Raw genomic sequence first — 20,517 nt, forward strand, 5'->3', positions numbered from 1 at the left:
CTGCAGGTAACACCCCCCCCCCCCCCCCACCATGCAGCCATAGTCCTTCATGTCAGCTAGCCAATTTACCTGATCAGAAATCTAATGATTGCTTATGATAGTTCTCTAGGGGGACTTAAAAACGGCACAAAAAGGTAAAAAAAATATAAGTTAAAAAATAGGAAAAAACTCTCCCATGATAACTTGAAATCATTCTCCTCTCCTTTACTATTTTCCATATTAAAAGTATAAAGTTTTGTGGAGTTGTTTGAAATATTAAAATGTTATTGATCCTGCACTGTGAATGTTGTAAAAAAAAAGTGATTGAAAACTCCTATCTATACCAAAATGGTAAAGATAAAAGATTATGTGGCCAGAATGAGCCACCAAACAGCTCTGTAGACTTAAAAATAAACAATTTATAGGGTCAGAATATGAAGGTGTTTAAGCAATAAAAAAAGCCAGCTGTGTCTCCTTATTAAATACCTGTTTTCCTGTGTGTTTTTTTTTTTTTTTCTTCTTTAAAGGCCCAGCTTGTTGACATGAAATCTGAGCTGACGGAGACTCAAGCTGAGAAAGCAGTATTGGAGAAAGAGGTTCATGACCAGTTGCTACAGCTCCATGCTGTACAGTTGCAGTTACATGCCAAGACGGGCCAGAATGTGGACTCTGGTGCAATCAAAGCCAAACTGGTAAGTACAAGCTGTACTGATATGCTCCTGCAGCTCAAAGAGACTGTCAGGTTTATGCTGTCCTTTCTGAGGGCTGCTTAAACTAGTGACGGGGACGAGAGGAACAGAAAGCATTCTTTAGATTGTGCTGTGCAGCTGATTTAGAAAAATCATTACGATTGATGAGGATTCTGAGCTCCGAAGACTAGTTTTCTACATTATGTGCATTATGTGAAGGCAGATTTTCTGACTTGTGCTAGTTGAAAAAAAACAGACTAAACACAGGAATTCCGGCCAGTACAGAGATTCGCGGCTCAATGTGTCTGTCAGTCACCTGACTGCCTTCTCTCTGTGAGCGCTCAGATGGCCTGGGATACACTGGACTTCCTGTTTTCTGACTGTTTACTGTTTTTTTGAGAGAGTCAGAAAACAAAGTGCCGTGTTTTCCGTGATAAAAATAATAATAATGTAAATTGCAAACTTTCTTTATATCACATCTACTGTTGATTTAGATTTTAAAAGTTATAACGACAGTGACACTTTAAGCTCTTACGGTAAAGCAACCTTTACCTTTCTTGGAGCTGATGGTAACTGGCAAACTTATAAAATCACCATTTTTTTTTTTTCTCAAGCAAGTGTAAAGGAGACAGAGCAAAACTGCACAAGTGCCACAACCTGGCATTCTTCCTTTTCCTTTACTTCTGGCCCCTCTATGTGACGTACAGGGCTCTAGAGGTCAGTCAATGAGGGGCAAGAGGTGAGGGCAAGCAAGGAGCTGTGCCAGGCAGTGGCACTGAATATGATTGGTACCACCTCCTTGACACTTGGCTGAGATCTATAAAGGAGAATTTTGGCAACCACCGTCGACTCCAGAAAAGGTACAACTTTCTTTTATACTCTAACAGCTATTAAACAGTGCCTGCAGCTCCTGGCAGCAAATACAGATTTTTTTTTTTTTTAATTGAGGTTATCCTAAATTATAGAAACATAGAAGATTGCTGACAAAAAAGACCTCCTGGCACAAGCCCCCTTTCCCAAAGGGAAAAAAAAGTGTGTACACACACGCTGAGGACAGTATCACTATAAAACTACTTGTAAAACACAGGTGTAGGTACCCGACCTAATCAGAATTCTCTCCCTGGACATTATTTATTATAGAACCTGTTTTTGTATGTCAGCCCTGCCCGACTTAATTTCTGGTATAGTAAATCCTACAGTGTATTTTAGAAGTCTTCCTAGGCCTCTGCTATGTTTCTGAGGATTCATGGTAAACAGTGACTCGATTTTCAGAATAGATCATAAATTTTAGATCGGTGGGGGAGTCGCACTTTATTGGTGGCACGGCAAGTACAGCCGCAAAAAAAAAAAGTACAGTGTGTACTAGTACAAACCCAATAATACTGTAAGTACTGGGGGTGAGGCAGTGTACTCCGCATGCAGCTGATGGGCTCGGGTCTGTTTGTTGACACCCCCATAAATCTAATACATTTTTAAGGGTTTTCTAGGATTTTTAAAAATTTCTTTTTCTTAATACTCTATCTAAACCTAATGGCTATTCTAACAAATGTCTTTCTTCTTGCTCTAAGTCTGTCCCTAGTATGGAAGTACTGGTGAGTATTGCATGATTATGTGATTCACTGTCATTTATTTTTATTTAGTTTAGTATTTTTTATTTTTCAGAAGCTGTCAAAACTATTTAAAAGCCTATAAAAGATATAGCAGATATTCTAGTGTTGGTGCATAAGTATCACAACCAATGCACTGAAAAAGAACTATAGCAAAGGCAGCAGTTTACCCACCTCCTGCAATGCCCATTCACATCCTAGCTGACTGACAGCGCCAGTACTGACAGTAAATACTAGTTCTGAGGCTTCCACCCTCTTACTACTGCTTATTTAAAAAACTACAAAAATATGACGCCATCACATGGCATGAAAAAAAGTCCCCCATAGTTTAATCCTGTAGTTAACACCTTGTGATAAGGTTTATTCACTACTGAAACTAATCAATCATTGCCGTGTTGTGATTATACTAACAAAAATGAGATAGTGTCTTTCTGTTGCTTCACACTACACACTTGCGAGCATGTACATTTTTATTTGACTTTGGTTACAACCTGTCCTTTGTCATTTACTAAGTTGGGTCACTCATGCTCAGTTCAACTGCAGCCTGTCTACCAGTCTGATCTGTCCCATTAGTATTGGCACTTGGTCTTCATGCACATGCGAGCAATGGGGGAGGGTTGTGTGAAAGTATCTGAAGTGTTGGACAACATCGGGGTCTCCGTTCAGAGAGGAAACCAAAAAGTTATCAGACCCATGGGGGGAAAAAAACAGTACAGTGATTTCAATTGTTAATTGGTTAAAAACAGCACATTAATACTCCTTTACACATGTGTGTGGTACATATCATCGAATTTTGCCAACTTTGCTTCGTGGGACAACTCCTTTGTTAGGCCATGTACATGTGAGTCATCTTATAACCTACCTTCTACGTTGCTTATACTGATGGGACAGTCAGTATAACTTAGATCCATTCATACAGTATAGTTTAGGAAAGAAACCTCATGTAAAGGCAGTGTTTGTTTTACCAGTTCACTGTGCCTGTTGTTAGCTCCATGCCCTTAACAAGTATATGGTGCTTCTTTCATCTTCTATATTCGATGTTGTTGATGCAGGAAAAGGAATTGGAGGCCAACAAGAAGGAAAAGGTGAAGGAAGCACAGTTGGAGGCTGAGGTGAAGTTGCTTCGTAAAGAAAATGAGGCTCTCCGTAGACACATTGCTGTCCTCCAGGCTGAAGTTTATGGAGCAAGACTGGCTGCTAAATATTTAGATAAAGAGCTGGCTGGAAGGTAAGAGTCTACAGAATAATAGGCCCATCTGTTCTGCTACAGATATAATCAGGGCTAATACTTATTGTTGCCTTTAAAGGGGTGTTCCATTTTGGTAAAATACATGCCGAATCATCCCCCCCCCCCCTCCTGGAGGCTGACAATTCATTCCATGCATGTCATTACCTTATCTTTTTCTCCTTCCACCAGTTCTAAACTGCTGCTTTGTGCTAAAGACCTGTTCTCTCCATCTCCCTTACAAGACATCTCATGTAATACAGCTTTCCTGCTCGCTAATTATGTAATCTTTAATGCGGGAGAGTTAATCTAAGGTTAAATTACAGTGTCTGCATGGGGTGGGAGAAAAATAATAAAATGCTTAACAGACCTCAAGCCCACTCTGCGTCGCATCACCAAGCTCCTGTACCCTGCCGGATGATATTTTCTTAGGGGCACGTCATAAAAAAAGTGGGATTTAGCCCGCTCAGCCAGTCAGTAAATGCATCGATGTCCCACCCCAGTGACTGACTGGCTGAGTGGGCATCGGTCAGTCTGGGCCCTGATGTAGCAGGTGAAGAGAGATGAAGAATGTCGGCGGTGGTCAAGGAGCGGGATGTGGCACTATTTGGGCACTGGGACAGGTGAATATGCATTGCTTATTTTCCCACAAACCCCCTGCCATTTTTTTTTTTTTTTCTCAGACTGACTTCTTCTTTAACCATAAATTTCCAAACCCTGTGTGTTGTCCCTAAAATATATAGGAGGTAGGAACATATAGGAAATTTTTCATTATGAAGGGTGAGATTAAAAACCATCCTTAACGTGCCATGCAGTCACTACAATGTCTGTTCCAGGCAGTCATAGCGGGATCCTGTTGATTGCAGGCGACTCTGCACTAAACCCCCCGTGACCAATCCGCCCAAGTCCTGGTGGAGCAAATCTGTAATAGCCCCAGCCATTCAGCCTGACCAGAACTCGGGCAAAACTGAAAAAGTCGAGGGTGTTAGGTCCATTAAGTGTTAATTTAAAATTGGTGTCAATATGTGTATGTTAGGAATTAAGGAGAATATGGGGCCAAATTGTCTACAAAGGATTTTGGTGTAAAGAAATGGTCACAAGAGCCTGTTGAAAGCGTTTTCTGCATCTAAGCTTGGTATCATGATCAAGGGAGAAGAGTGGGTCATGGGCCTCCACAATGGAGGAGATAGCAGTTCTAAAATGTCAAACAGCCTGCCTGCTTTTTATGAAGCGTGAATAAGAGAGTATCCGGTGCTGATGTATACATGCCACATATTGGGCAGTTGTGTTGTGAAACTACCTTAAAGCGACTCTGTACCCACAATCTGACCCCCCAAACCCCTTGTACCTTCGGATAGCTGCTTTTAATCCAAGATCTGTCCTGGGGTCCGTTCGGCAGGGGATGCAATTTTTAATCCTACAGCGCTGTGTCTAACGGCCGGGGCTTACATTTGTATATGCATTAAGCTGGCACACCTCTCCTTCCCTCCTCAGCATTAGGAATGATCCAGGAACATTTACTGCTGCTTCAGCTTTGCACAGGTGTCTTAATGATCCAGCCCATGTTCATTATGCACAAAGCTGGGGAATAGGAAGCAATCTGCCTGGAGTATTCCTAATCATGAGGAGGTTGGGGAGGAGGGAAGAAGAGGTTGTGCCAGCCTAATGCATATACTAATGTAAGCCCTGGCTGTTAGACCCAGCGCTGCAAGTTTAAAAGTTGTTTTTAAAACAATAACTGCATCCCCTGACGAACGGACCCCAGGACAGATCTTGGATTAAAAGCAGCTATCCGAAGGTACAAGTGGTTTGGGGGGGGACAGATTGTGGGTACAGAGTCGCTTTAACTTGCTGTCCTCAAACAAAACCGCACTGGTTTGTTGCTCATGGTATAGTGTGTTGTACAGCATATGGAACATGATTCTGACTGAGAGGGAGGAGGGAGAGCATGGGAGCGGTTCTACTGGGAAGGGGGGATGTCCTCCTGTTTCTAGTATTGGATGTTGCAGAAGCCGGAGTACCTACCAGATGCACGGTCATGGGGGCTTATTATTGGGTAAATGAATCCTCCCAGGAAATCCTATTACTGATAGTTGGCCCATATAAATGGACCCCCAAGTCATACGTCATGCACTAAAGTTAAACAAGTTATAGAGGTCAGGAAACTAACTTGCTAATGCATTACAGATGAATGCCTCAGAAGTATATTCCCTCTACCGGTTGTATGCTTTGTGGTGGGAAAATGGAAAATACTCCTGTAATCTCATCCATTTACCTTAAATGACTGCTTTGTATATCTCTTTAGGGTGCAGCAGATACAGTTGCTTGGCCGTGATATGAAGGGTCCAGCTCACGACAAACTATGGAATCAACTTGAGGCTGAAATTCACCTACATAGACATAAAACAGTCATCAGAGCCTGCAGAGGGAGAAATGACTTGAAGAGACCCTTGCCTGCCCCCCCAGGACATGTAAGTTGCTTTTCCTTTTGAGCTGACCATAAAATCATTGTTAGCCGTTCGCTAATCATTTGCAGACCTTTTGCTGTGTGTACACATTGTTCATTCGTTATTATGATCATTTTGTAAACTTGTGTACAAATTATTGTTATGGCAGTTGTAACTGTTCTGTATATTATGGTGACTGATTTCAGGTTGTTGGCAATTATTACTTGGAGAAAATGAAAAATTGCTTTGTCTAAGAGGACCCTTAGCCTAGTACAGTGTAAACACCAATGATCTCTACACGTCCCCAATAAATACCAAGTACAAAGTTTTGGTCACCGCATCCGGAGTGTAAATGCATATGGTCACCTTTTAACTAACTTTTGTGGCAGAACAACCATCCTGATGTGATGGGGAGTTGTCATTTCAGCTCTGTCACCAAATTAAGCATAACTTCTACCTTTGGGCCACCACTGTAATGATGCTTTGTAGACTATGGCATAGAGAAGCATTGTGGGGGCCGGGATCTTTTACCACCTTCATCTTATTTGCTAATGGGACATATATATGTAGTTTTAGATGCTTTTAACCTCCTGACGGCTCCAGTCATTCTCTATGGGCATCGGACTCATAGCAGGTATTTTGCATACAGCGCGCGCACGGCTTCGGTCGCTGATATCTTTGCCCCAGGATCAGCTCCAGGAGCGGGACTCGCCGGAAAGGGTAAGTATACGGGGGCTGCACCGGGGGGTCGGGCGGGCTCTGTGCCCGCGTCCCCAGTGACAGGTTCCCTTTAACTGGTCATCTCAAGAGTAAAGAAGCCATGACTCAGGGCCGCCCTACAATGCCTCTGCCGGCTTCCCTATCAGTCACCCAGCTTTTAGTGATGGGCAGGGCTCAGAAAGCAGTGTATCCATAGAACGCATTTTGTATGAAATCCACACATTAAGTTTCACAATTTCTTTTCTTCCTAACCTCGCCCCCATTTGCTATGAACGATGATCAGAAATCTCTATTAACATAGCACGTCTGACTGCTATAGTGACCTACTGCTTTATATACACAGGGCCTAATAGATGTGTGCCTAAGGAATCCTTTGTACACAGATGAATGTTTCTGCTAAATGATAGGGTGGATCCTTGTATACATGCTTTAAACTTCTACTTCAAAACTAAAAATAGAAAACTATACTACATATTTCTTTAGTCTTCAAACTCCTTTCTTTGGTGTGAAATTATAAATGTAGCCTTCTGAATCAGCAGGATCCAGAATGCCTCAAGAAAAGTCAAGGCGTTGGTCCAATCAGAAAGGTCGTATTGGTGAAAGAAGATCATGAAGGACTTGGCATATCAATTACGGTGAGCAGTGTCTGCGGGTGTATTAGTAACTGGCTTTGTACACAGGATCCGTGTCAGTACAGTAGCGTGAAGATTTAAAAACTTTCAGAGTTTCCTGCATTATCCTGAATGATGATGCCAGAAACCCAGAATTCCATTCCGTAGCACAACTTCCGTATTTATGGACCACGCATGCAGTGTGGAAATGCCCCCATAGACTGGTTTTGGTTTAGGTCCCGTTAGCTGCTATTTTCACCACTTTAAGGGTACAGATCAGAGCCAGGTTTAGGTGGGTTCTTGGGCAACAAAGTAACAGCTGACGCCCTTATGTCTTAGCTTCTTCTACTCACTAGTATACTAAACATTATTGCCATAATTGATGTTTTCATCATGTTTGCTTTTTTTTTTTTTTTTTTTTTTTTTTTTTTTTTTTTTGGTGGGGGGGGGGGGTTCTCCTAATTGACAGCTCGCTCCCTAGGTTACCGACCACCCCTGTCCTCTGAGCAGTGGCCTGGTGAGTGCACTTCTGTCTTCCACTCAGATCACACACTGCCCCAAGGCTTGACTGTCCCTGGAGCCGTCTGTGATCTGAGAGGGAGACACAAAGATGCAGATCAAGTTCAGTTTCCTGCTCTCCCTTTCCCTGCAGCAGAGCTTTGCGTCAGAAAATTTGCGCACTGTGTTGGATCTAAATACTGTTCTGCAAACTATTTATACATATTGTTAAAAATATTCATCTGGATATCTATTGTTCCTACAGGGTGGAAAAGAACATGGTGTTCCTATTTTAATATCAGAAATTCACCCAGCTCAACCCGCTGATCGCTGTGGAGGCCTCCATGTCGGAGATGCCATTTTAGCCGTTAATGGCATAAATTTAAGGGATGCCAAACACAAAGAAGCAGTCACTATTCTTTCTCAACAGGTATTGTGCATTTCTATTTTGGCTCGGCATTCGGTAATATTCTTTGCCTGGATTTGATCTTGCTACAAATATTTCCTTTTAAAGAATGCATTGCTGCTAACACTGTAAGCTCCTTGTTTAACAGAAGTAGTTTTGCCTATACCTTGTGCAGTTATTAGGCATGTTATATTTTTAAAAGATTTGTTTTATTAGTGAACAACTACAGTGCTGTCAGTAAATCTAAAATGTTAATAGGTTAGGGGTCAGCAATAGAGATGAGCACAACTCCTGTATGCCAGAGTCTTATTGTTTGGCATTTGAACACCGAAGAAGTTGGATGCAGTTCTAGGGGGTCTGAGAGAACATGGATAATACAGCCTATGGCCGTATCCATGCTTTCCCAGACTTCCTAGGGCTGCATCCACCTTCAGCCACCGGTGTTCAAATGGCGAACAATCAGACTCTGGCATACAGGAGTTGTACTTCTCTCCAACAACACCAATGCCGAGTGGTTGGAGAAAGCTCCTGGGATGTTTTCTTGAGTTTTCAGTGCTTGCGGGGTTAAATCCTTATTTAGGACTAACTCTTTGTGACAAAAGTATTTGACCTGAAATGACAAGAAAATTGTCTAATCTCTGGGTTGCATAATCAATAATCAATAAATCGTGCATCGCAGCTTCACAAATAAGACCTCTAAACGTGGTACATGAGCTATCCTCTGACATGTTATGAGCAATATAGATGTACCACATTAGTAAGCGCTCCCAACATTACAGCGGTGCTTCCTGGAATTGATTGGCCACCTCACATTCTGTGTTAAGAATTTAAGCATACTAGTCATTAGTAACAAACTCTTAAAGTGTCACTGTCACTGCTGAGAGAGCAGCAAAACAGGACAATGAAGAGTTAATTTACATTCACATCAGGGGCTCTCTCCTCTGACAGTCACCACTGACCTCTCTGACCTCTGAATAGCACTGTGAATAGCTCCCCCACTGAGCAATCCTTTGTTCTTGGCTCTCAGCTGCCAGCTAATCTCTCTCCTTCCCCCTCCCCTCTTCATAGACCAGACAGATCCGACTGGTGAAAAAATTGTCGAGATTTCCTGATTTTGAGCAGTGGATGACAAAATGGAGAGGAGGGGGGACCTGGGAAAAGGCTTTTTACATGCAGATAACGGCATATTTGGCTAATAAACCCAATTACAAAGTTTCTTAAAATCGCCTGGACTATTGATTTCTGCAGAAAAAATTTTAACGACAGTGACACTTTAAATAAACCAGTTAGATGTACACAATATTCAGTGCCATACCATTTCAGGACAGTAGGTGGTAGCCTATTAATATGAGAAGACATTAGACGGAAAATGTGCAAGGTTATGAGTCTTTAGAGACCCAAAACTAAATACACTAAGAATAACGTGAAGAAAAAAAATCAGTTCGCTTACATACCAGGCCAGGGCACCAGTCCTCCATCATTTATGTCAGTGTAGAGTAGGAAATGAGTTGCCCTCACTGGTAAAAATCTTCAGCTTTATTTCTTAATCTTAAAAAATTCAGGACTGTGCAGACATGACATTAGCAGATGCCAAGATCACAATGGTGTCCCACGGCACTTACACGGACCGTGAAACAGTTGGTCACCATTGTGATCTTGGCGTCTGCTCATGTCATGTCTGCACAATGTCCTGAATTTAAGATGGATAAATAAAGCTGAAGATTTTTACCAGTGAGTGCAACTCATTTCCTACTCTACGTTGATATATTTTCAAGATCTTTTTGTCTGAGTGGGCACCTCCAGGATTTAGCTGGTTAGTACATGATACTATACAGCCCTACACCTGCTGGGACTAGTAGTGCCACCACTTTCTTGTTTTCTACCTCCATTTATGGTTTTACTAATTTTCCCAAATGGGCAAACAATGGTCATCACAATACTGTAGCACAAAAGTGCCAGGCTGGGACTGAAAAACAGTCCTATGTCAGGCTGTAATATAAGTAATAGAAGGGGGGGAAAAAAGCACAAGAGACAATGTAATTGGAGTTAACATGTGCAAAACTGTCTAAGGGCTCGTTCCCACTGAGCAAAAGCAGCTGAATTTCTGCGCTGAATCAGCGCTGAAATTTCAGCCGTTAAAATAGGTGCAGAGCTAATTTCCATTGTGTTGAATGGAAATTCTGCCCTGCAGTTCACACAGTGGAATTTCCGCACTGAACTAATCCGCTTTCCGCCAGAAGAATGAACATGTTCATTCTTCTGCTAGCGGAAGCCTATACAAATCAATGGGGCTCTGATTTTCTTTTTCAGCGCTGAATACGCGCGTATTCAGCGCGGAATACAAGCGTAATACAAGCGGAAATTACTCGCTGAATCAGCGCGGAAATGGGGAAAAGGGGGGGGAGGAGGATTCTAGTATATGTTCTGGTATAGTCTAGTTTACTCACCAAATACTCGCTGAATTTCAGCACTGAATGCATGCGGATTCAGCGCGGATTCCTCGAGTATTCCGCGCTGAATTTGTCAAGAGCTGATTAGGAGCTAAACACTTTCCTAGTAGAATACGCAGGGATTCTGCTTACATTCTGCTTATATTCTGCTCGGAATTCAGCGTCAGTTTATTTCAGGCGGAAATATTTCCTTGCGTAATCCGCTCCTTTTGCTCTGTGTGAACGTAGCCTAACAGTTAAAATATAATTACTGATAGCACACAGTGACTGCTGTAAATGAAAGAAAATAATGGCTCTTTATTTGGTCAGCCCAGAGTAAATGTAAAAATAAAATAAAATGTGACATGGAGAGAAGGGAGCTACTGCACATCACACCTATGGCTGATACTAATGCTGCTCGGCTAATTTTAAAAAAAACAATGCCAGGATGTTGGTATATAATTTGATCAAACCATACTGCCCCGTGTACCACGAGCAGGTCTCCTGGTTCACACGGGTCCCTATGCTAACTCCACACCGTGTCGGTCAGCGACTGCCAATCCCGCAAAGCGTGCACATGCAGAGAAGGGAGGCCATGGAATGTCCCTCCAACCCCCATGTCACAGGACCAAACCCAAAATGCCCCACTAATACCCAGCCGGCACCACTAAATCTCTATCCCAAAATTGTACAAAAAAAAAAAAAAAAAAAAAAAATGAAAACGTGCTTTTTTTTTTTTTTTTTTTTAATTCTAATTCCACCCCACAAGTATTTATCTATATGTATTTTAGTTCTGCATTATATCTATTGTATAGTCCTATTAAAAAGTACTACTACTCCTGCAAGAAAAAAAAAAAATTGGCCTTGAGGAGGAAGAAAAACTTAAAGGGGTTTTTAAGTTATTATTACTTTTATTTCATATTGAGGCTATCAGTCTGGTGGCATTCAGCTGTTTGGCAGAGCCCTGGTGGCCAGATCTATACTGTGAAGAGAGCCAGAAGCAGTATAAGTGTGTAGTGGTTGTGCCAGGTTACTGCTGCTTAGATCTCATTGACCCGGCACAACCACTATACAGTGAAAGGAGCAACCTGACTCCAGCCCTGTTCACAGCGAAGATCCGGGTGCTGCTCATGCTTGTTGGCAGATCAAATGATCCTTTCTACTGGTGGTTTGTCTGAGCTGCCCAGAGCCTGTTTGGGTGGGTGGATGGATTCAAGTACCCCCCTCTGTAAGTCTGCTATGCATGCAAGTCCTTACGCCGCCTTGTGGCAAGACCCCACTTTTAATGAGTACACAACTGTAATTATATCGATCTCTCTCTGCTTGGTGAGGTATGCAGCAGTCTGACATCTCTGTGGATGCATATATTTTTCTCATTTGTCTTTTAAGGGGAAACCTTTCGTGCTGCCTGAACCACAAGCATCAGGAGGTTCCCGGCAGCATCCGGCCTTAATTCATCTCTTTCCGTTTGGGTATATAAAGAGATCTATCAGTCTCGTCTGGCTGGTGAGGTATAACCACTGGAGACTTCCCTGATGACTCGTGGTTCAGGCAGCATAAAAGTCAAGACAGATTCCCTTTTTAATCTAAATGTTTTATTATGGCTAAATTTGTGACACAAAATACAGTGCAGGCAAAGGGAGTGCAGGAACATAATAAAGAATCTATACTTACCCATGCTCTTGCAGAGCTTTGTCGCCACTCCCAGACTCCTGCTGGCCTCCTGCAGCTCCCGCTACTGCAATGTGAAACTGCTTAGGCAGGCAATGACTGGGGCGGAACACCTCTGCAGTCACTGACATGCTGAGTGGGCACTTTACACTGGGCGGTGACAACACCAGAACACAGGAGAAAATGGAGACTGGAGAGAGAGATACTGCGCTGCAGGGGAACAGGGATGGTTAAGTATAGATTCTTTATTATGCTACCACACTATTTTTATTTTATATCTTTATGCCAAAATTCTCCCAGTTTCTGGTTTTCTGAAGTTATTGTTTAAAGTTACAATGATTATGCTGGAGTCAGCTAATATTGTAACTTGCAGAACAACTGTGCCTGTAAATGTATAAACCATTGCTATACTGCTTACCTATACAAAAACAATTTTTACTTTAATATTTTCCATACTGTGAGTGCATGACCCTAAACTGCTTCACATCACCATCCTGCTCCCGGTTATTTTCCAGCGAGGGGAAATTGAGTTTGAAGTAGTCTACGTTGCTCCAGAGATTGATTCAGATGATGAGAATGTGGAATATGAGGATGAGACTGGACATCGCTATCGCTTGTATCTCGATGAGTTGGAGGAAGGTGGAACTAGCCCCAGAGCAACCAGTAAAGATGGAAGTGATGATGTTAAACCGTTACGAGGTAAGTCTGATTGCTGAGGGATAACCTCAAGGAATATATTAAAGGGTATTTCTTTTTAGTTAAACTTGTAGGGCTCGTCAAGTTAAATGCGAAGTCCCATTTAAAAAAAATATAACATTCAGGAAGGCAGGGGGGTGCAGGAAAATAATAAACAAAGTATTCTTACCCATCACCGTGCCCTGTAGCAGTGGTCCCATTGACAGCCGCCAGCCACCTGCAGCTCTTCCAACTGCAGTGCTGACTACTTGGGTGATCAATTGCCTGCCCAGCAAATCCTGTCCCAGTCACTGATTGACTCGTCAGGCAATCTCTCAGACAGGCCATGACGTACCCAGATTCAAGCTGAAAATAACCGCAAGTAGTTGTCACTGGCACCCAGGAGCAGTGAAACTAAGGCACAGTGACAAGTATGTTTACATTGCTTCTTAGTTTCCCTCACCCGCCTGCCTTTTTATTACATTTATTAAGTATAAGCATGCAGTGGTGATTTCCTCATCTCAAACAATTTATTGAAAGAAAAGCCAACACCAGTAGCTGGTATATCCCAACAAACAATGCCTCGAATAACTTGTCATGTGCCCCCGATTATCAATTACAGCTTGACAATGACGTCTCTTGCTGTTCACAAGGTGATATATTGCCTGGTGAGGCATGGTGTCCCACTGTCCCCAGAACCTTAATAACCTGAGGGTTGTCCTTCAAGACCAGAGTTATGAGCCTCTGCACAGCGACACAGGTGATCCTATATGTTTTCCATGAGATTCAGGTCTGGAGAAAGTGCAGGCCACTACATGTAAGGTCCCATAGTATCCAGTAGCCATTCCCTAGTAATGTCACCTTGATGAGCTGCAGCAGTGTCCTCCATGAAGATATTAGGCGGCTGTGTTTATGTAGAGGCACCATGACTGGATTATTGATGATATTGAAGTAGTACAGGCTTATCACTGCACCATTCACAAAGTGTAGGACAGTTCTGTATTGACTAGACACACCTGCCCACACTACCACCACCAAACACCACCTAACAAGGTCCATCTTAGAGAACAGCAATGTGCTGTGCCGCATCTAAGCTTGTGGATGGCATGGAAAGCAGCACATAGAGTAAGGGGGTGACAATATCACTTTAACCTGTAAAGGTTACAGTATATTTTAGATTAATCCTGAAATATTAGCCGCAAGCCAAATATCCCTAACTTTTTGTGAGTGTGTGTAGATCGAACTAGACCACTGCGCTTAGCTCATTGTCTAGGTTAACAACCACCACTCTGCTCTATCGGCAAGAAGTGGGAAAAGAGCCACATATCCAGAGAGGGAGGCAGGTTCGCTAAATGAATGTATTTGAAAAAAATATTCAAAGCAAATCTGTAGCGGTCGCCACCCACCCCAAACTGCCAGTACCGTTCTCTAGTCGTCACCATGTCTGGTCTGCCATGTTGGGTCTGCCTTCCTCCTGGGGCTTGTATGATGGTCAAAAACAAGTTTTATTCAGGCAGCGAGTCAACGGGGTGGATAGCAGGTGGTACAGATTTGCTTTAACTTGATGAAAGTGTAATTATATTAGTTGAGATGGAAATACCCCTTTAAGTAATGAGTTTATTTTGCTGTTATTTCTCATTTCTCTCCTAGTGTTTGACCAGAAGCAGCACATTGAGGTACATGAAAATGGAGAGCTGGAGTCAACAAGCGAATCTCTTGCTGGGGACACTGCTTCCAAGTTGGCGTATTCCTCTGAATCTCTGTCATAGGAGCAGCCTCCTGCTTATGTAGAGGAAGAGACCAATACTTATTCTAGTGGATGAGATACTACAGTCCCGAGGGGGGCTGGATACTTCTGCCTCCAATGCGGTTTCCTCAGGGTTTGTCTGAGCAATTCTACTTGTGCAAAAATCTGTCATTTATCCACTAGGAGTTGTAGCCGTTGACATTGCATGTTTTTCTTTTCTTTTCTACTTCTTTTTTTGTAAGCACCAAAGCATGTCTTTTAGTTGTAACCTGAAAAGACCTCTTTTTTTTGTAACTGCTTTACACGTCTGTCGTTGGTGAAACTGGACTGATGGTGTTTACAAGACAGACCCAGAAGGGAGCTAGACAAGAGGGAGAGAGAATTGAGAAGAGCATCATTTATCCTAAACGTTGGTGAGAGTGGCCGTCCAAGTGCCAACCCGGGCCAGCACAATCATCATACCAGTGAGGGTGCGCTTGTTCTGTCATGCAGTAACAGTATCTTGCCTTCTGCAGTCCTTTTTTTTTGTATTTAAAAATTTTTCAAATAAGATTGTTAACCCGCCCATGTATGTATTTTTATTTATCCAGAGTGTAGGTGGAGTTTGACTATACAGGGTACCCATTACCTTATCCAGAGATCCTTGGATGTTTAGTAGATCAGAAAAATTAGCTAGTGTTTGGATTTTATTTCTTGATTTGCCAAAAAGAATGAATTGACTATTTTTGCTTGAAATGCATCAACATAAACCAACTTTTTATTCTTTTAAATCAACTGGTGTCGAAGTAAAATTACAAATCTAAACTTTTTATTTACAAATCTCAAGTCTTTCAGTACGTTTCAGCTGCTGTATGTCCTGCAGGAAGTGGTATACTTTTTCCAGTCTGACACAGTGCTCTTTGCTGCCACCTCTGTCTGTGACAGGAACTGTGCAGGGCAGTAGCAAATCCTGTAGAAAACCTCTCCTGGAGATTTTTAAATAGAAAGTTAGATACATTTGTAATTTACTTCTGACACCAGTGGATATGAAAGAAAACAAAAATGCCCATTTAAACAGAGCTTGTCATGATTTATGCTGTCCGAACCATGAGTCATTGGGGCGGTCTCTGGCGGCTTTCATCTGCCCTGCCAATATTAATGGATATCGCTCTCTGTTTGGGTATAGGGATAGGTCTGTCAGTCAAGTCTTCTGGTGCACAGAGAAGCAGTGGGGAAATGCCCCAATAACGCGGGCAGCATGAAAGTAATGACAGGCTTCCTTATAATAAATCCAGGATCACCTGTAGATTTCATGTGCATTCAAGCTAGGGGAGAAAGTAAATCCTTCCCTTCCTCTCATCCATCCCTCTTTTAAAACTCATTGTGTGAACCCTGCCCAACACTGCAGTAACTTATAGATCAGTGTACATAAACAGGGACTTGCCATTCTCTATCCATATATAAGAAAAGGATCCAAAATACTTCCCTCCACCCCTGCCCTGTGTTGTCCCTGTTTCTCCAGCTGCACTAAAGGCATCATGAGAAAGCCTTGGGAAGTGTATATAGTAGGTAAATTGCTATTTATAAAGATATTTAGTCTCTCCTGTTTGTGACCTGATCTTTTTTGGTGTCACTTAATCTAGGTTATGTATATGTTTAAGGCTTTTTATACTGTATATTTTTTTAGGTACCCTGTTTTTTGATTTATATTCTATTGATATATGTACGTATCTCCCCACTCACAGCCAACACAGTACTCATATGACCATGTACTGCATTTATCAATACATTCATTGTCATTTTCTTTAATAGCAGTAATAGAAAGTTTCCAGGATGTCTTTCCTTCTATCCTGGCAATGGTGGATATCCGTGTGCATTTTGTACATCATATTTTCCATGCCAAAGCGGTGCAAATGGATTTCATTCTGATACATATCCATGTCATAGCGGTATGTTTTGTACTGTCTTCTCCTTGGGACTACAGTGATTATAGGTTCCACCAAATTTAAATAAATGCACTAAATCGGTTTTGTGTTGTGTGTATTTGTGATTCTGGTCCATCACATTTGGGAACCCTGTTTTCATGATTAGCGGGGATCTCAACTGCTGAATACCAAAGGGGATCCAGCTAAAGGGATCCCTACTGATAATGAAAGCAGGTAAAACAGACTGAGCTATCCATAGGTATGCAGACAGAAGGAACTGGTTCAGTTCACTATGTAGTGGTCCACTATGTAGTGGTCTCACCTGACTGCAGCTTTGCAGCCATCCACTTGACTGGAAGTTATGCTGCAGTTACGAGTTGCCAGTGCTACACAGTGAATAGAGCCAACTTATTCTAGCTCCGTTCACTGTGTAGTATTGGGAGTTGGCACCGTGTCAATCAATGACTGTGGATTGCTGTTTTGTTGGAAAATTCCTTTTAATACCTATCCCATTGATAGATGATAAAGTAGCTATCCCAGCATTGCAACTGAAGTGGTGTTTGGTGTTTAGTTCCTGTTCTAAGTATTGCATATGTACAGAACCTACATACCATAGTTTGTATAGCTTATCATTGTCTTATCCACACCATCCCCCTGCTGATGCTAATATCCTTTATGCAACAGAACCTCATTAAATGTCGTGAAAGCCAGCCCTCCTGTTTATCCCAGGGCCTAGTGCATGGCCAGGTAGAGAAGTTCATCAAACAAATGAGAACTCCAGCAGATCGGTGTCTGGCTACATGCGCGCGAGCCTCTCATAGACTGCACTTTTTGTTTTTGTCTGTACTTAAGCCACAAGCAGCATGCAACCTGCAGTGTGAACAGAGACATAGAGGTGCTGCCAATTTTTTTTTTTTTTCTTCTGTTCCATGTTGGGGGGGGGAACTACCTCCTTGTGGCTTGCACTCCACCCATGTCCCAAGGGTTCTATAAAAAGAGATCATTTGGATCCTTTCTGCCCAGTTGTAGGCTTGTTCAGCCCAGGAGAGGCCATTGCTAGTGTGAAAATGCTAGAGTTGGGACCATGCCTCTGAGGACACCTTAACGTGGTGACATGGTACATTCTGTTTGATTAAATAGTTTGCTAAGATCCTCATTTTTTCAATATCTACATAGCAGGTTTTTTATCGTGTATACACTGAGAGGAGTATATAGGTAAGATCTTGCACCTGAGCGTTTCTGTTGCACTTTTTGTATTTTTGTCTGTACTTAAGCCACAAGCAGCATGCAACCTGCAGTGTGAACAGGGGCATAGAGGTGCTGCCAATTTTTTCTTTTTTTTTTTTCTTCTTCTATAAACTATTATGACAGGGAGGCTGGCGGAACTCTGTCACTTTTGCTCCGTGTGCACATAGCCTAAAAAAACCCAAAACTTTCCTTCATAGTAAAATACATTTGAAGTCATCGGAAAGGCATAGTTTGAGTCTTTAGACGGCACTTCTGTGTCTGTGGGTGGTGCACGTAGTAGGACAAAATCCCAGCAATACTGTAAAAGTTCAATCTCTGCACTCGCCATAAATGCTTCATCATTTTATTGTAGAAAATTCATATCCATCATAAATACAACAGGACGTTTCGGCATTAGCCTCTCAGCTGTGGCATAGTTTGGCACATTTTTAGCCTCAGTTGTTCTTACTCATAGAACATTAAACGTTATATGTCCAGTGTCCCAAACTTTTTCTACTGCTCCTTTATGAACTGAATGTGTTCACGGTGTTTGTTTCGGCACTCAAGACAACAGTGAGAGGGTAGGTAAATACATATATTTTTTATTATTTATTGAACATACTGGAGTCAATTATTATGACCACCAGCATAAGGCTTGAAATAAATCTATGTACGGCCCATGCTATGACTCGTGTACTGCCCATGTATCACTGGCTGAACACTAATCTAGAACAGGACACTGCATCTTAATTCATGATAATGCAGTGACCTCCCAAATGGCCAGAGGATGACACTGCTAAACTGCCACAGCTTTGTTAGTTCAGTAGCACAGTGCTCTGGCCATTTAGGAGTTCCCTACATTGTAAATATACAGCTGAAAAAAGGGTTGTATGAACACAGCCTTACTGTCTGATACATCTGATCACTGCTATATTACACTGCACTAGGTCCCTAGTGTATTGAGCCTGTTACATACTGTGCTGCAGATATGGCAGATCTGAGGGCCTTCACAGTGTCCCCAGCTGCCATGGAGACCCAATCAACACTGGAGATTGCACCACCCCGAAGCCGATGGGTTAGTACAGTGTAGTAGAAGCGTTACATTTCAGGTACGCGAGTGCCGGGTTTCTGCAGTCTCTGCACAAGGGGACATGCACTGACTTTTTTTTATTGTAGTCCTGCTGTGGCTTCTTAGAATAATTACCCTTAAGGTATGTTCACACTTTTCTTTTGTGTGTGAAAATACAGCTGCATTTTGATAAGGCCATAAATAATCTGTGGCCATAATTATCTAAATATGGCTGTAATATGCTTTGTGAACATAACCTTAAAAAGCTGTATTGATGGTCATTGAGGTTAAAACTAAGTATGTGCACACTGAGGATTTCCAGCAGATTCCGCTGCTCGTCCCCGCACGCTCCCGTTTTACTCTTCACCTGTGCAATAGACTCCATTCTATGGTTAGGCAGAATTTGGCAAAATGTGATTCTAAAGCAGACGTGTCAAACTCAGGCCCTTCAACTGTTGCAAAACTACAAGTCCCATCATGCCTGGACAGCCAAAGCTTTAGCTTTGGCTGTCCAGGCATGATGGGAATTGTAGTTTTAAAACAGCTGGAGGGCCTGAGTTTGACATGTCTGCTTTAGAATAAGGAAACACTGGCTAAATCACATTTAGCCAACTCCTGCTTATAAACCACATATTTAATGACAATTCAATAGCTATTTTCATTAGTTCATTTTCAGTAAATTAAAATTATTACTTTTGTCAATTTCAAATAATTTCAGTGACCATTGTGGTGCTCTGGTTCATTAGAGGAGAAGCCCAGCCAAAATGAAAGATCTGCTGCAAGCAGGGGGTGTGTGGGAACATAATAAAGAAGCTATGCTTAGCTGTCCCCAATAGCGCCGCAGCACAGGATTGCTGACCGCCACCAGGCACCTGGCTTTTCTGCAATGCTGTGGCTCGGGAATGTCTGCTCAGCCAGTCAATGTGTGGGGCAGAACACTGCTGCAGTCACTAACAGGCCTTTCCCACCGTGTGGGAAGAGACACTGGAGCCCAGGGGCAGTCAGCCTGTGATGCAGAGGAACGGGTATGTAGAGCTTGTAGAGATTCTATTACGACAGGGATTCTTCCACAGGACTGGCACATAGCTAATGTGGTACCAATATTCAAGAAGGGGTCAAGGAGTGATCCTGGAAACTACAGGCCTGTAAGTCTAACATCTTTAGTAGGTAAAGTATTTGAGGGGTTTGTAAGAGATGCTATACTGGAGTATCTTAATGAAAATAATCTTATGACACAGCACCAGCATGGATTTATGAGGGATCGGTCCTGTCAGACTAATCTGATCGGCTTCTATGAAGAGGTAAGTTATAGACTGGACCTGGGGGAGGCTGTGGATGTTGTGTATGTGGACTTTTCAAAGGCATTTGATACTGTGCCGCATGAAAGGTTGGTCTACAAAATGAGGATGCTGGGACTCGGGGAAAACGTATGCAAATGGGTAAGTAACTGGTTGTGTGATAGAAAACAGAGGGTGGTCATTGATGGAACATATTCAGATTGGGTTACTAGTGGGGTACCACAGGGGTCAGTGTTGGGTCCACTTCTTTTTAATATTTTTATTAATGATCTTGTAGAGGGGCTACAGAGTAGAATCTCCATTTTTGCAGATGAT

General features: G+C 42.3%; 1 protein-coding gene across 4 annotated transcripts in view; it reads left to right on the top strand.

The window, feature by feature from the left end:
• Positions 1 to 16,710, top strand: part of GOPC (golgi associated PDZ and coiled-coil motif containing) — a 30,264-nt gene extending 13,554 nt beyond the window's left edge. Inside the window, exons 2-9 of one of the 4 annotated variants that reach the window (XM_069974925.1) lie at positions 507 to 671; positions 2,237 to 2,260; positions 3,328 to 3,503; positions 5,806 to 5,971; positions 7,207 to 7,302; positions 8,042 to 8,206; positions 12,798 to 12,981; positions 14,608 to 16,710. In XM_069974925.1, coding sequence (XP_069831026.1) covers positions 507 to 671; positions 2,237 to 2,260; positions 3,328 to 3,503; positions 5,806 to 5,971; positions 7,207 to 7,302; positions 8,042 to 8,206; positions 12,798 to 12,981; positions 14,608 to 14,726 — 1,095 coding nt within the window. In that variant the 3' untranslated portion in view covers positions 14,727 to 16,710. Of the gene's footprint in view, positions 1 to 506; positions 672 to 2,236; positions 2,261 to 3,327; positions 3,504 to 5,805; positions 5,972 to 7,203; positions 7,303 to 8,041; positions 8,207 to 12,797; positions 12,982 to 14,607 lie in introns of all 4 variants that reach the window. The other 3 variants (XM_069974924.1, XM_069974927.1, XM_069974926.1) reach the window with 3 other exon arrangements.
• The last annotated feature ends 3,807 nt before the right edge of the window (positions 16,711 to 20,517 follow it).

Source organism: Dendropsophus ebraccatus, chromosome 6, assembly GCF_027789765.1.
Source record: "Dendropsophus ebraccatus isolate aDenEbr1 chromosome 6, aDenEbr1.pat, whole genome shotgun sequence".
NCBI lineage: Eukaryota > Metazoa > Chordata > Amphibia > Anura > Hylidae > Dendropsophus > Dendropsophus ebraccatus.